The sequence below is a fragment of the Indicator indicator genome, chromosome 1 (genome assembly GCF_027791375.1).
Source record: "Indicator indicator isolate 239-I01 chromosome 1, UM_Iind_1.1, whole genome shotgun sequence".
NCBI classification, from domain to species: Eukaryota; Metazoa; Chordata; class Aves; order Piciformes; family Indicatoridae; genus Indicator; species Indicator indicator.
In genome coordinates, this window is record NC_072010.1 from 97060855 (window position 1) to 97078234 (window position 17380).

General features: G+C 41.4%; 1 protein-coding gene across 2 annotated transcripts in view; it reads left to right on the forward strand.

Annotated features, from left to right (window-relative positions):
* Window positions 1–17380, forward strand: part of LOC128974830 (ephrin type-A receptor 6) — a 604268-nt gene that overhangs the window by 528032 nt on the left and 58856 nt on the right. For both annotated transcript variants that reach the window (XM_054391568.1, XM_054391575.1), the window contains one exon: window positions 8643–8852. In XM_054391568.1, the coding sequence (XP_054247543.1) occupies window positions 8643–8852 (210 nt within the window). The remainder of the gene's footprint in view (window positions 1–8642; window positions 8853–17380) is intronic.

Here is a 17380-nt window from a genome sequence, read left to right on the forward strand (position 1 = left end):
CTGCTCGCCGCTGGCGCCGCGGGGAACAAAAGGAAAGGGACAGGCACCGCATTCTTAAGCTTTCCCCCAGTGCCTGCAGCTATAGAATCGCCGCTGCCGCTTCGGAACAGCAGGAGGGATTCCACGCCACGGCTACGCACCAGGGTGTCCCCTCGGAACCCATAAAACGCCCACACGGTCGCCCCAGCACAAAACCTTGAGCCCAGCCACCAAAAACCAACAACGCCCAGATACCATTTTAACTTTTCCACCCCTGCTCTTCTCCAATCCAATTTGCAGAGTTCAGCACAGGAACCATCCTCTGCTACCAAAAAATCTGTGCTGGTTTGGGGCCAGACACAGATCGTCTCTTGCCCTGAAAGGGACAAAAGAATGAGACTCACACAAATGGATTGGAGAGTGATGGAAAGTTTAAATGGAAAAGCAATTGGTGAAGCTACAAAAAAAACCTACAAACTACAAAGCATAGTGACAAAGAGTATCCCAAAGCGTACAGAACCCCTCACAGAATTCCCAGAGGCTTCCCAATCCTTCCCTTCTTCCCACCTGAGGGTAAACCCAAACCCCCCAGGGCTCTTTCTTCCCCCTCCCACTGCTAGGCAAGTCTCAGGCTGGCCAGGTCTGAGACTGCCCCCCCTCCATTCTCCTCCTGGCATTAGGCCTAGACAGGCCTAAGAGGCCTTGAGGATACTCCCCCGGCATTACCCGATAAGAGAGGACATCTCCCGTGGGAGCAGAGAGGGAAGAAAGAGGAAGAGAATGACTTTGCAGATGGCCTTATAGGGTGCAGGATTTATGGGTAGAAATACGTCGTTTCCTGTGTCCACCCCTGTGGGTGGGCACCCAGGACACCAGAGGTGTATCTCATGCGGCAGTGGCAGGGGGCACCCAGCCTAAACTGCCACACATGGGCATAGATTTAAATCACAGAAAAAGAAAACATCTGGAAGAGACTTTATGGATTTTTGTTAGTGGTTAGCTACATAGAATCATGTAAAATGAACAAAAAAATCTATGACCAGAATACTTTGCTATATTTCTGTAGCTGTAGACTACCAGGCTACTGTCAGTATTTTATTCCTGCTCAGTATCCAAGGTGTGGTAGCAAGAACCGGGGACACAGAAATATTAATCAGATGAGAACTTGTAGTGCAGCAGGTTCTGTAGTGTAGCAGTCCTGATACTAAAATAATCTGTCTGCTGTATCCACTGCAGTACATTTTCTCACCCTTCTTTATCAGGAAGGGAAAGTGCACTCTCCGGGCACGAATGTGGGAGAGAAAGTTCCTCAGGTTTTGCAACATTTTCCCTTAAATGCACCTTAAAAGAGATAGATGTTTAGGTTTGAAAGATGCTCCAGTCTTACCCAGTTTTGTGAATCTCTAAGCTGTAGGAGGAAGCAATGAATTTACCTACAGTAATCACAGAATCATCTTGCTTTCTTCATTGTTATTATTGGCAATAGTAATGCTCCTCTTGCTACCTTAAAACTTATGACTGATATATATACTTCCACTTCAGAATATTAAAATACTTGTAAGAAAATATTAGATTTATTTACAGTCATGCATAGTAGGTAAAAATGCTGTAAAATATATTTTGCTCTTCCAAAGAAAATATTTTCTAAAGTTTCTATAAAAAAGTATGCTTACCAGCTTTAGAGCACTAACTGCAGCAGACTGTACAGCAAATGAAGCCCTGGAAATCATCACCAAATTTTCATCCCTAAAGGCCTGTCTCTAAGAGGCTAAGATAAGTGTAAAAATGTGTTTTAAAAAACAATGATACTAGAAGGAGAAAATACTGTAATATATTGCTCTGTGATGCAGTAATCATTATGAAGTGCTCAGAGCAGGTCAGGCTCCCCCTTCTTTTAACTAGAGTTGGATGCTGTGGCAGACACCTACATTTAGTGTGTTTGGAGGAAAACATGAAAAAGAAAAATGAAGACCTGTAGAAAGTTCTATGAAACAATGTTGTGGAGTATATGTTGTACATCCATCTAATGGCCTCACAAGACAGAGTCAGCTTTGAGGGAAAGAGGCCAGGTGGCCTTTGCTAAGTTTAATGGTGCCTATTATTATTTATCTGCATCCAGAGAGGCAACATTAAAGCTCATAACTAATACACCTTCTTCTGCTTTCTCATGCAGCATTCATGTGCACTTTTATTTATTGGAGGCATGTTCACTTCCTCATAGGATAAAGGTGGTGTTTTGCTTTCAGAAGTGACTCTGTAAAGGAGAAAAACAGTATTGGAGACTGTTGATACCAACATTTTTTTCTGAACCAAATGCAAAACAAATTGAGCGACTAGAAACCAAGTTTGAACGAATGTGTTACCTCAATAGTGAAATTATAAGCAGTTTGTATTTATGTAATTGAAGATTACACTGAGAAGCTGTCACTGATGCTGCAGAGCCAACATTTGTTCTCAGGCAATGTTTTACCCTGCTTAAAGGAGACAGATACTGCTCTGAGTAGTTAATTTAAAAATTCTGCGTATTTTTAATCACTGTATATATTCTTCCTACAGAGCCACAAGAAATAATAATACAAGCTGTCTTGTAATAATACAAGCTGTCTTGTATTCAAGCCAAAAAGAATTTGTTAGGGAATGTGCATGCTTTTCAGTGTGCTCTTTATCTTTGTGAATATGTGGAGAATATGTAAGAAACCAGGAAATCAGAACTGAGCCAATGTCATCTCCGTCTTTAAAAAGAAAGGAAGAGAAGCCAGAAATTACCAGCCTGTCAGCTTAATGTCCACTGCTGTAACATTTCTGGAAGAAATTATCAAGAAGTATTTATAAGCACCTTAAAGATAACGGCAAGATAAGTATGAGCCAACCTGGATTTGTCAAGAACAAATTACATCGCACAGTCTGATTCCCTTCTGTAACAGGGCTCAGGCATTGTAGGTATGGGAGAAGCAGGTAATGTCATAGATCTTGACTTCAGTAAGGCTTTAAAACTCTCTCACATGAGGTCCTTAAGAGCAGCTAGAGCAACACAATTTTCATTAATTTTCTGTTGTTGGACATCGTACTGGCTATGTACTATATAGAAAGAATGGACTTCGGATGGAAGTAGAGTTGTTCTGCTGCCTGTGTTCCTCATATTTTCATTAACTTTCTGCATCCTGAGACTGCAACTAAACTTAGGACATTTTCAGTCAGTGCAAAGCTGAGCAGAAACACAGGCAGACAGCAGGACAGAGCTAGAATTTAAAATAATCTCAACAGATTTAAGAAATAATTTAGCACCTACTTACATTTAAAAGCTAATTAGAAATAAGTAAAGACAAGAACATGACACTCCACCAAGGATGGAATGATCAGCTATAGAGGACAGAGAATACCTGGTTTGAAAGAAGTCTGCTAGAAGAAATTACTCTGGAGGTTGCAGTAGGTCTGGGATATCATATTGCAGTGAAACAGAATCTAGAAACAGGATTATCCCCTACAAGGTCTGTAAAGTAACTTTTGCTTGATGAGGCCTCAGAGTACTGTATTCTGTTCAGAACTTAATGCTTCAGGAACTGTATGGAGTATGTGGGCAGAGTCCACAATAGAATCACAAAGAATATTTACCAAGTGAGTGAGATCTCTGGAATGAATCATTAAGCCCAAAGAAAAGTGCAAGATAGATATTTAGTCATCATGGGCATAAAAAACAGTTGTGAATAAGAACTGAAATCTGTGGTAGTCCAAGTGCCGTTCTCAAGGGAGGCATCTTATTTAAGCAAGCATCTTATTTAAGGTGTGGTATAGAGTGGGTGGGATAAAAAATACTGACCCTAATGTTCTTTAAGTGCAGGTTAGTAATGCAAGTAAGGAATGACACAGGGTGGAAAGGTGATTTGATGCCACCTCAAAATCCTTTCCAGCTCTGTAATTCTGACCCCTGTATTCCAGTGCACCAAAGTGAGTAGAGACATCTGGTTATTCCAGGACATCCCTCTCTTACTGATGTAGCTGAGAAAGAAAAACAGGGTTGCAAGTTGAAAGGCTACAGCTGCTATTCTGAGGCTATTTCATCCTAAAATAAGTTTGGAATAGCTTAATCTTGCAAAAAAATATTTAATAACAAAAAAGGTAATTTTAATGGTTGAAGAGGCACTTGTATTTTTGTGTAAGATCACTCAGCATTTAAAATGAACTAAAGTAATTTCAGGGGTTTGTGTATTACATTTAATGAAATTAGTTACTACTAATTATATGGGACCCTGTTAACAGTAGATTATAGAAGAAATTGACAGTTATAGTACAAGTACTATAAATCTGAATGCATGAGTTATACTTGTAAATACCAAATTGCAGCTTGAATATTGGAAGATTTATCCTGATAAAGTTCTACTATTTACTTTGCATGTTAGAATAGGAACAATAAATACATAGCAAAAGCTATATATTTCTATATACTGACCAGTAGGAACTGTTGCTGTTAACTATGATCTAAATTAGACATAGACACGCCATTTTCAATGCTATTCTCTATCTAAAATAATATCTAAATCACCTTCAGTAAAATATTTAGACCTGTAGGAAATCCTATGCTCTTCTCAGAATATAAGGGCATAAAAGTGCTCTGACTTATATGGCAAATAAGAAACTGGATTTTAGAATAGAGAAAAGTCCAGAAACAGTACAGAAAAGATCAGTGACCATGACTCTAAAAGTTTACTCAGTACTAATAGGGAAAATATCTTCTGATGAAACAAAATTCCACAGGCTTGTGGAAAAGCACTAAATTAGTGTCCACTGTAACTGGAAACTAGAGTGTGAAAAGGAATGAAAGAAAATTAGGATATCATCCTTTCTCCCCTACAGTAACTGACCCTCTTCACCAGCTATTGTCAGTGATATTGAAAAGTCCATAACAGAAGAAGAATATTTCCTGTATATAAGGTTTTCAAAAACAAACCATAGCTTAATGAAGGAAAAAAAAAAAAAAAAAGCTTATTTCAGGGCATTTCCAAGGCTACATAAATACAATGGCAACTACTCAGACATTGCTTCTATACTCAACTGTTAAAAAAATGTTTATTTGGCAAAGCCATTAAAGCCTGATTAAAATTTTATGGAATTATAGGATAAATGTAGTTAAGTCCACTGATGTCTGAATTGCTGCCAGTATTGATTAACACCCCAGTGGGAATCCTGTCAAAAGCATATTTCAAATCTAAGTCATAGGAATCAGAATGAAGCTCTGGATAACAATGGCCATATAATTCAGATGAGGGTTTTATGTACCTAAATGACATGTGAATGAAACAGGATAATGGAAAGTTGCCAAAGGATTGGTCTGATTTACAGGTGTACGTGGGGATTTACAAATGCTGAAAACACAAGGACAGATTCATACTTAGTTGAATTTTCCAAGTGTCAAATACGGCCCACAGGTTCTGTCCTGATCAGCTTAAATCAGATAAGTATTTTGATATACAGGAAAATAAAAGTTTATAGATTTTAAGGGAATACAACTGGCATGGAAACTGATGCAGGAGTGATTACAGAGAGATCTGAGAGAAGATTGTTAACACTGACAGGAAAAGTTGCAGTTGGCAATGAAAAGATATAAAACCAAGCATGAGAAGGGACAGAGGAGAATACATGCAGAAGAGGATGCACAGAAATATACAACAGAAGAGGGAGAAAAGAATAAAATTGCAACTGGTATATTAGAAAGTCTCTCATTTCTTTAAATGTGGAGATAAGCTTGAAGTTTTTGTTCCAAGGCAGATGACCAAAGAAATTTGAAATAAGGAGGGAGAGGATGGCAAAAATATGAGATTGTTTTTAACTCAAGCATTTCCGCTATACTGATAAGCCAAATTTTGAGATTTGGAAAGAGCAGGAAAAGGTTATGTTTTATGAAAAATCAGTCAGGCATGATCTGGATTTGAAAGAGCACAAATTGAAAAAGGAAGGAATGACTGCTTGTCATTTAAGGGGACAAAAGGTTAAGGGAGGTGTTGCAGATAACTCTGGAGTTTGTTGAAAGAATGGAGCTGTTAATGACAATGAGGAGGAGGTAAGATCTAGAGGTTTATGGGCTTGCTTTTGTTTAGTGCTTTGTGGTGGGGGCAGGAGGGACTTGGTTGGTTGTTTTGCAAAAGCAAGTCATAGGTGCTTTGTTCCAAATCCTAATTCTACAGTGAGCTAAAAAATAAATAAAAGAGAAAAAAAAGAGAAAAGAGAAAAGAGAAAAGAAAAGAGAAAATAAAAGAAATATTGGATAGAGTTCATGTCTTTCCTTTATTGGAAGAATCTTGAAGTATTTAAGAATATTGTCTTTTGTCTCTCTTTGCTTAATGGCTACATGGAACGTTTTGGACTTTGAGAAGTTCCCTTTGTGGTAGGGGCCTGTGACAGAAAATGTCATAGGCCCATAACAGCACATGGCCCTCTGTAAAATGCCTGGCTATCACACTTGTGTCTTCGCCCTCATCTGAATGGTTTGCAGAACTAATTGCTTTACAGGTGGCTTCGATGGAGGTAACAAAGGAGTGGGGTTTGCAATAGGTGTGACAATTACTCTGAGAGATCTGTCTGCATTTTTGTATGGGCAATTTAGAGAAAAAAGTTCCAGAGCACTGACACAGGGGGAAGAAGGGCTTGTAGTGATAGGACAAGGGGCAATGGTTTTAAACTGGAACAGGGTAGTTTTAAGTTGGACATAAGGAGAAAGTTCTTTACAATGAGAGTGGTAAAATACCAGAGCAGGTTGCCCAGAGATGTGGTTGAGAAGACATTCCTGGAGATATTCAAGATCAGACTTGGTGTGGACCTGGGCAGCCTGATATGTTTGGAGGTTTCCCTGCTCACTGCAGGGGAGTCAGACAAGATAACCTTTGAGAATGTCATTCAACCCAATGCTATCTGTGAATCTGTGGAAGTTTACTGAACTTTTTCCCCACAAATATCATGCTTAAATGTATGAGCTACACAATAGGAATACCCTGAATGCTTATCAGAAAAACAGCTACTTGTCTGTAGCCCAGTGCCAAAGGTGTCACAAGAAAAAATGAAAAGTTAACTTGCTTGCAGAGAAGCTGTTTTGTTAGACTGTTCTTGTTACCATAAAAGCCTGGCTCGCTGAATAATCCATGAAAAGCTAAACGTCTGCCAGCTGAGGTCACAAAAAAATACTGCTGTAAGCAGTCCACTGTAAATGGTAGATAGATCGGACACAAACCAGGCAGATTTCTGTACAGGTACCCACTTGGTCCCCACTGCCACATAATTCAGGAGCCTTCTAGTGTAGCAGGCATAGAAGTGTTAACTTCAGTCTTGCAGGTGGGAAATTAAGGCCCACCAAGACTGACCAGGTGGCTGATGGTTAATCACATAAGTATTATTTACATGTTCAACTCCAATAGATTTCGGCAGGAGTAAAGCTGCTTCACGCATTCATGGGTTTGAGCTTAATGGGCTTAAGTCAGCCAGGAAGACTTTGGAAAAGCTACATGATCCCTGAATTTCAGCCTGAATCTCTTTTCTAATCTAGTGTTCAGAGATTGTATAGCGTTAGGTGCAGAACAGATAGAAGGTAAAGCCCCACATTTTTTCCAGGTTTGTTTTATTTTCTGAACAAACAAGCCCTCCAAAAAAGCAAATAGAGAGGTAACGTCAGTACCTCACACAGACAATCAAGACAGAGGCAAAAGGAGAACAGCAAGTTGTTTCCTGAGGACATGGAGTAAGAGATGAAGAGATGAGGGAAGGGGCAGGTCCTGCCTGACCAACCTGATCTGCGTTTATGATCAGGTTACTCATCTGGTGAATGCAGGGAAGGCTGTGGATGTAGTCTACCTGAACTTCAGCAAAGCCTTTGACACTGTCTGCTACAAGAAGCTCCTGGCAAAGCTGGTAGCTCATGGTTTGGACAGATTCACTCTGAAATGGGTCAAGAACTGGCTGGAGGGCCGGGCCCAGAAATTGGTGGTGAACGGTGCCACATCCAGTTGGTGGCCAGTCACTAGTGGTGTCCCCCAGGGATCAGTGCTGGGCCTCGTCCTGTTCACTACCTGAGGGGAGGTTGTAGGCAGGTGGGGGTTGGTCTCTTCTCCCAGGCAACCAGCAGCAGAACAAGAGGACACAGTCTCAAGTTGTGCCAGGGGAGGTATAGGCTAGATATTAGGAAGAAGTTCTTCACAGAGAGGGTGATTGCCCATTGGAATGGGCTGCCCAGGGAGGTGGTGGAGTCACCATCACTGGAGATGTTCAAGAGGAGACTGGATTGCTTAGGGCTGGGTGACTGGACTGGATGATCTTGGAGGTCTCTTCCAACCTGGCTGATTCTATGATTCTAAGATTCTACGATTTTCCTGTGCATTGTCATTCTTGTATTAAAAAATAGAGTATGGGAAAGGAGTTCTTAATATCTGAGGGTAAAAGATATTAACTGCTATTAGTAAAAAGATTGTGGAGTGCATGAAAATATGTAAGAAAAGGGGGATAAACTTCACAATGAGAAATGGGATAGCTTGAACTGCTGACCAACTTAAATACACGAAAAATAAGCTCAGTCAGGTTGGCTGGATGGGTTACAAATGTATTTAAATATAAGCTGTTACCTACATTAATGTGATAATAATGAAAAGTAGCTACTTTCTTTGATCCTGCATCTTTACTTGCAGAAGCATGATGGCCACTTCACAGTCATCCAGCTGGTTGGCATGCTGCGGGGGATTGCATCTGGTATGAAGTACCTCTCAGACATGGGCTATGTACACCGTGACCTGGCAGCCCGTAATATCTTAGTCAACAGTAACCTCATGTGTAAAGTCTCTGATTTTGGTTTGTCACGAGTGTTAGAGGATGATCCTGAAGCTGCTTACACAACAAGCGTAAGTTTGTCTTATCTAATTTGAACAGCTGATTGCCTTGCACCTCTTTTATTCCAGATTCAGATTTGCCTATGCCATGGGAATAGTAGCTTGAAATGGTTTTGTTACATTCTCAGTCCATACAGTTTAATAGCACTGCAAATATGTTTAAGGGAAGATGGTTTGGGTTTTGGCTGTCTAGGGAAAGTATAATAAACCCAGGCAAAAGAGTCTTTAAGCAAATGTGTGAGCATAAGTGTGAGATATGTTATGTTCTTGCTTGGATTTTGTTTGGCTTTTGCTGTTTGGGTTTGGTTTTTTTCCATATAATTTCTGCTGCTTCTAACTTGTGCTCATTTACAAAGATATGGGGGTTCTCTAAGAGGGGAATGGGAAAGGACATAATCTCACCAACTCTGCTGTTGTAAGCATGGTGTCAAGCCTTATTCAAAAATTAAAGTTTATTTCACTTAAACTTACCTTTTAACAGGATATGTAGAACCTTTTCCTCAAGGTTTAAATCTCATTTCATTAATGCTTGAATTCCTTATGTGATGGAATTATATATGAAAATTCACGTAGTGGAAAACGGGGTTTGAGTGGGTGTTGGGGGTTGAGGGGTTCAACTAAAGTGAAAAATTCTTGAACATGGAGGAGATTGTTCAAATTTGCCTTAGAAGCAAAACATAAATTGCAGTATGAAGAAAGCAGGAGGAGTGTGTTGATGCTAATAATATTACAAGTTCCGATACAGCACTTTTTCACCATTACAAAACGTTCAGTTACATTCCTGTTATGATTACTACCACAACATTAAGAATCTTAGCTAATTATAAGCTGATTTCAAGTAATTTTCATTCCTATTGCTAAAACTAAAATTATTTCAGAGCCAGAGTGTGTTCTCATTAATATTCTCACACAGAATTTGTATTTCCCATGAAAGGGCACAATGACAGATTCTAATTGGGATAATAAATTGGCATTACATTTATTTTGATCTATTTCAACCTTCTTTCCTATTTCACTTTAAAAAGTGATGTATGGCCAAAATGAGGAACTCATTCAAGTTAACTGTTTTGTAAGCATTCCGTTGTATCTATTGAATTCTATATAGCTATTGTAATGGATTACAGATGTTTTATACCTTTATTTATTTATTTATAGTTTAAACAAGAAATAGGGGTATTCTGATAAATTAAGTGTAAATTCCCCTTCTTGGAACAAGGTCTACATAGAACTGACTGGACCAAATCCAGTCACTTTGCAAAGATCTCTATCAGTATTAATATGCAAGGTAGGGGAGCGCATGGAATCAGTTTTTCATTTTATACGGGAAGTTTTCTTCATTTAGTTCTCAAAACCTGTTTTGCTTCACACTGCTTCTTAGTATGAGCTTGAAAGGAAAAATAAACATTATCGTCCCTTAACAAGGGATTGCAGGTTGGCTGAGCCTTGCTAATTGTCCCTGTGAGTGTGCTCTGCTGGTAGCAAATGCTCCCAGTAACAGGCAAGTTAAGTTGCTCAACATGGATCATGGACTAATCAGCTCAGCTGGTGGAAGGCACTGCAAATTACCAAACAATCTTGCCCATTTAGGTTCAGGAAAAATACCAAATGATAATTTGAGGCTTTCAGCTATTGTTAATCTTGTAAGTTTCTACTGGGTACCAATACTGAGCAATCGTATTTTCAGAGTAGTTAATACGTGCCTTTTTCATCATAGCTAGAGCTGCTTTTAATCAGGAAATGTGATATTGTTCGAAAAAGGAATGTTTCATGGCAATGTATATGTGTTGAAGGACCTTCTTGAGACATGGGACAAACTTTGATGAAATGCTCACTATTTTTCTATTAGTCCACCTAACTGGATAACATGAGAGTCTGTGAGGCAGCAATTAACAGGTGGTGGAATGCCCCGGAGCCATTGCTTCAGTCACAGAATCACAAAATTATAGGGGTTGGAAGGGACCTCTAGAGATCATCTAGTCTAACCAACCATGCTAGAGCAGGTTCACCTACAGCAGGTTGCACAGGAATGTGTCCAGGTGAGCTTTGAAATCCTTCCAGAGATGGAGACTCCACCACCTCTCTGGGCAGCATGTTCAGGAGGGGAAAGACAAAAGGTTCAGGCGCCAGCCTGTCTCCTAAGGGAATAAACAACTGCAGGCACCCATCTCAATGGGATGCCTATGCTCTGTCCATCTAAGGGCATAATTCTAGCTTCACCTTTCTATAGGTGGAAGCAGGTTGTTGGCAAGTGTGCCCATTGGCTAAGTCCAGCCTCAAGTGTCTATAAGTATTGCCCCATTTTGGTGCCACGTTGCTCTCTCCTTTGCTTTCACCCATCATGCAACTCACGATTGTGTAAGCTATAAGCCTTTCATGCAAGCGTACTTGAAAGCCTCTCCGAACATGGAAGCCAGCCCACGGAGTGTGCATTGAGGACCCGCAAAGGATGACCCCATCGCCAGAGGCGACGTAGATCCAGTCGACAAGAACTGAGGGAAGGCCCCAAAGAGGGTAAGCTGTAACCCAAAGGGGGAAGGACTAGCCCAAGCCTGGCTGTCCAGAAACACTGCAAGCTAATTAAGCAGCCAAATAAGCAGAAACGCATCTTGCGTAGCAACCCCGCAGACCGCGGGAGTGAAAGGAGCCGCCCCCTGTAGCCGCTCCGCAGACCGCATCAGGGCGAAACACCCGGGATTTTCCCCGAGGGAAAAGAGAGAGCAAAGATTAGCCTCTCCATTGAAGTCAAGGCAATGACTGTACCATTATAATTTAAATGGAAGCAGTCGCCCAGAGAAGCAGCAGTCAGCTCACCTCGAGCCGAGCCGAGCCGAGCCGAGGGGGGAAAGTATCGCGTGTCACCGCACCCCCCACTGGAGACCTGCCTACGGGAAAACTGCCCTCGTTCGTAGGGCCGAGCACCGAAAAGAGCCCTCCTGAGCCGTTCTCCGGTCAGGGAGTCGCACCCCTCCCTGCAGACCGCGGGAGGACAAAGAAGCGAACTGCCCTTCCCACAAACCGCGGGTAAGAGAAAGCCAACCTTGCCACACCCCCCCAGAGCCGGAAGGGAGAAAGAAAGCGCCGCCTGAACGGGGCCATCCTCGGGCAGAAGCAGATACCCAGCGAGCCCGCGTGATCCCGCAATTTGTCTCGCTGCATATATCTTTCATGTGTATAACATTTAGTAACGTTCTATTCAAAGCGCCCGCGCATAGCCATGTGATATTTCCAGCTTAACCTGCTTCGTGATAACGTTATAAATGGCTCTTACATAGCTAGAAGCCGCAAGCGCTTTGTCGAGTCTCCATCTAGTGGACAAGCGGCGGAACTGCACCCTTTCGTTCCCTTAATTAGAAATTGACTGTAAATATTATAATTGGGTATAATTGTAAATACTAAATCAGTTATGGTCTATATTATTACAACCGTGCATCTGAATCAATATCTATAAATTAATCTAATATTAATAATAATAAACAATAATTTCATAACTCATATTTTCATAATTCATAATTAATAATCACCATCCTCCATCCCTATTCCCCCTCTTCACGACATAGAGTAAAGAAGTTCCTCCTCATGTTTACATGGAACTTCCTATGTTCAAGTTTGTGCCCATTACCTCTTGTTGGGTCACTGGGCACCACTGAACAAAGACTGGCCACGTCCTCCTGACTCTAACACTTGTAAGTATTTATAAGTCTTCTCTAGGCTGAAAAGCCGCAAGTGTCTCAGCCTTTCTTCATAAAAGAGATACTCTAGTCCTCTAATCATCTTCATAGCCCTTTACTGTACTTTCTTGAGCAGTTACCTGTCCTTCTCTAACTGGGGGGCCAGTTAGACATCTCCTAGGTTTCATCCACAAGCTGTACTAGAAAATTATGCTAAGCAGGTATCAATAGTATGTTCATCAGATTATTGCAAGAAAGAATGGGACATTAGAGAGGCTGATGGCCAGTGACAGGACCTCATGTCTGCCAGGAATTTAATCTGCTTCAACCATGAAATCCTCAAAGATCAAAAAGCTTTGGAACTCAGGTGGGAAAATGCAATGTGTCATCCACAAGAAGGTGCAGACAGAAGAACCTGGGAACTACAGGCCTGTCAGCCTGACCTCAGTGCCAGGGAAAATCATGGAGCAGATTGTCTTGGGGGCAATCACTGCGCACCTGAAGGATGGCCAAGGAATCAGGCCCAGCCAACATGGATTTAGAAAGGGCAGGTCCTGCCTCACCAACCTGATCTCCTTCTATGATCAGGTGACCAGCCTGGTGGACGTGGGAAAGGCTGTGGATGTAGTCTACCTGGACTTCAGCAAGGCCTTTGACACTGTCCCCCACAGCAAACTCCTGGCCAAGCTGTCAGCCTGTGGCTTGGACAGCAGCACTCTGCGCTGGGTTAGGAACTGGCTGGAGGGCCGAGCCCAGAGAGTGGTGGTGAATGGTGCCACATCCAGCTGGCAGCCTGTCACTAGTGGTGTCCCCCAGGGATCAGTGCTGGGCCCCATCCTGTTCAATATCTTTATTGATGATCTGGATGAGGGGATTGAGTCAATCATCAGTAAATTTGCAGATGACACCAAGCTGGGAGCAGGTGTTGATCTGTTAGAAGGTAGAAGGGCTCTGCAGAGGGACCTTGACAGGCTGGACAGAAGGGCAGAGTCCAACATGATGGCATTCAACAAATCCAAGTGCCGGGTGCTGCACTTTGGCCACAACAACCCCATGCAGAGCTACAGGCTGGGGTCAGAGTGGCTGGAGAGCAGCCAGGTGGAAAGGGACCTGGGGGTACTGATTGACAGTAGGCTGAACATGAGCCAGCAGTGTGCCCAGGTGGCCAAGAGAGCCAATGGCATCCTGGCCTGCATCAGGAATAGTGTGGTCAGCAGGAGCAGGGAGGTCATTGTACCCCTGTACACAGCACTGGTTAGGACACACCTTGAGTACTGTGTCCAGTTCTGGGCCTCTCAGTTTAGGAAAGATGTTGAATTGCTGGAGCATGTCCAGAGAAGGGCAACGAGGCTGGTAAGAGGCCTTGAGCACAAGCCCTATGAGGAGAAGCTGAGGGAGCTGGGACTGTTTAGCTTGGAGAAGAGGAGGCTCAGGGGAGACCTCATTGCTGTCTACAACTACCTGAAGGGAGGTTGTAGCCAGGAGGGGTTTGGTCTCTTCTCCCAGGCAATCAGCACCAGAACAAGAGGACACAGTCTCAAGCTGCGCCAGGGGAGGTTTAGGCTGGAGGTGAGGAGAAAGTTCTTCACGGAGAGAGTTGTTAGCCATTGGAATGTGCTGCCCAGGGAGGTGGTGGGGTCACCATCCCTGGAGGTGTTCAAGAGGGGATTGGACATGGCACTTGGTGACATGGTTTAGATAGTCATGAGGTTTAGGGTGACAGGTTGGACTCGATGGTCTTTGAGGTCTCTTCCAACCTTCTTGATTCTATGATTCTATGACTCTATGATTATAATATGAACTAGAAACATTGAACATAGGAAGAATTCAAAGCAAAAAAGTCAGGCATAACAGAAATTAAAAGCATTTTAAATCACTTGTTCCTTCAGCTTCAGCTCCTTCTGTCCTTGAAAGTGAGTTTTTACATCCAGACTATTTCAATCACTGTGCCTGAGTCTGCCCTACTCTCTTTTGCCTACAGTCCTTGGAAAATGTCCTTTCCTCATCCCTGAGTGTAGATTGACTGCTGCAGTCCCTGTTCTATGTTGCAGTCATTGTGTAAGATCTGGCGATTTCCAAGTTTTCTGAGAGTTGCTCTTTCCTGCCATATGCTCCATCCTCAGGGTATTCCTCCCCTTGTGTTGATCCAGCAGATATTCTCTGTAAGAATACTCTGCAGGGAGTCAAATAGCCCTGTCATTTTTTTAAAGGAACACAGGAGAATTATGAACAAGATGGAGTTGGCAGGGGAGAGGGAAATGTTTATCACAATGGCTGTGTAGGATTCAGTAAAGATTTCTACACTGCAAGCAATATTTCATGGTAACAGTGAATAGAACCTCACATTGGATGTCATGTCCTCTTGCAGCTTTTACTGACCATGTCACTGATCTTTTTCCTCATCATGAACATTTTCCCAACAGCAGGACATGTGTATTACTAGAAGTTTTTATAGCATCTATTTAGTTCCGTACTGTGCTTTTACCATATCAAGGTTAAACCCTCAATGCTATTACGAAGGATTTCATGCTCTTAGAATTCATGTTTCTTTTCCACAGAGATTTTTCCTGATAACAGCACAGTACCTGCAGCTACAAAAAGTCCTTAGGGTGAGTCTGCATATTGAATAGTGTTTTTTTTAGGTTCATAGCTCCCAGTACAGCACTGTCTGTCAGTGCTCAGAGGAAACTGTGATTATTTTTATTCCACTTTTTGTCTGAATCCTGATGTCACAAATAAGACTGGTACAATTAGATGTTTTCTTTGGAAATAAGAGCTACAAGACAGCCTAAGCCAAGAAATTAGGAATTTTTTTTATCTGTGATGTTGTGGTCAATATTTTGAATGTGAATGTGAATGTACTCCCAGACATAAAAATTTAAATTGATGCAAAAAACAATCTGGTCAAATGGGTTGCATTCTCTCAAATGTTAGCTGACAGGCCCTCATACCTTGGTAATTTACCACATCTGTTCAGCCTCAAGTCAAATAATCATCTTTTGCTTTGCCTTCCTGTTGTTTAATATATGTATCTTTCTTTCTGCTTCTGGTTTAGAATAGATCTTGTGTTCTTCCTATTGACATATCTTCTCACATGCAGCTCAAAAAATTAGGAATAAAAATCTAGGAAAAGCAGTAATGCTTACAGGGGAAAATTTGAAAAGGAAGCCACCTAGAAAACTTCTATGTTGTGTGCTCATGCTGAAACACTGGTTAGGAGACTATATTCAACTAAACAGTTGCAGAAAACTTGACAAATGCCCCTAAACAACACAATTTCAGGTCATTACATTTCCCAAGAATTTCAGACAGTGACAGTACTGTTTGGAGCGCTGTTGAATGCCTTAAAACAGTGCATCAGAAGACAAATTTCACAAAGCATCTTTCTGATTTCCATGAAGGCTTCATTCTTGTCTTCCAAACTATTGACTCAAAGGATGAAAATAAGTTTTTGATAAGAGAGTTGATAGGAAATAAGAGATTCTCTTTGCTATTGGAAATCGCAAAACTTACAAGAAGGTATAATTTTAGAAAGGGAAGGAGCTAGGTACATCCAACAGCCAATCTTTGTGTTTCAGGTTGGTCAGGAAAAGATAAGGTAAATTTTGGGATAACTGGATAGCATGGACTTTTTCCATGAAGACAAAATCTTCATTTTCCATAGTGGTTTCCAAGGTAACAGTTGCTTATAAAAAGACATCCAGGATCTTGCATCACTGCTTTCGGAGATACTATTATATGATATAGATTCATTTAGTTCAAAACATAGTGATGATTTGTGTGTATTTCAAAATGAACCACATGACTTCAGAAAAACTGTTTACCTGTAGCAAAATATGTACATATATGTAATCATATATGCAGTCTTTTTCTTGTCTCTCCCATCACATATGCTGTATAGCCAAGCACCAGATGCAGCATATTTGCTGAGACAGTGCTTTGTAAAATAACAGATTATCTGGAAGTGAGGGAAAAGGAAGAGGACCGTTACTTCCATTACTCTTACCACTTAGTTAAGAGGTAAATATTTAGCCTCTGTGGGCTACAAGATTAAATGTGTGTCATTCGTGATCTGACTCACACATTTTTAGGACAAGCACTGACACTTGGAGAAATCTTTTAACTAAAGGTTGTGTGCTTCCAGAGTTGCTATGTGAGATTATAATATTGTTTGCCAAATTAGAGGTACAGAACTCAATGGAACCATGAAGGAGAATGAGTTGTCTTTTGATAAGGCAAGCAGAATCATATTGCTTCCGTGCAGGAATCCAACTGCTGGTAGCTACTGCCTATCTCCAGACGCTGCAAATCCCTGTTCTCAGCTGGGTGTCAGCCTGCTGAGTGCAACGGGTTGTTTTTAACTACAATATAATAGTAGGAGTAACTCCAGTAGGACTTGGGTACTAACATGAAAAGTAAATATATTCAGAGTATATTTCAGAGTATGAGCAAGAAGTCAAGAAGGAAGTTAATAAGAACTATGCTAACGTGCTCAGCCTGCACTAGGGATTGGGATATACAGTAACTAGTTTTGAATTGTGTGTTGGGATTTGGTCAAGTAGCGGTGAGATGAATGACCTTCATGTAACTTGTCAGCTTCAGTTGGATACATTCCCCACTTTCAGAGGATTCATGGGTTTGGAGGCCCTGCAGGTGTGCCCTTCAAGCCTCTGTCTTCTGTTGTGTTGGCCTAGGCAAAGATAAAATCTGCTTAGGTTATGCTCAAGGACAAATAGCCAGTGGGTAAAGGAGTAGCCAAAGGAAGGAGTGTCTTTAAAAAAAAGTCTTGTTGCCTTCTGTTTTTTAACTGTGGGATGTGATGACTTTTAATAAATATTTATGTGTTTAAAAGATGCAGAAATCCCAAACTTA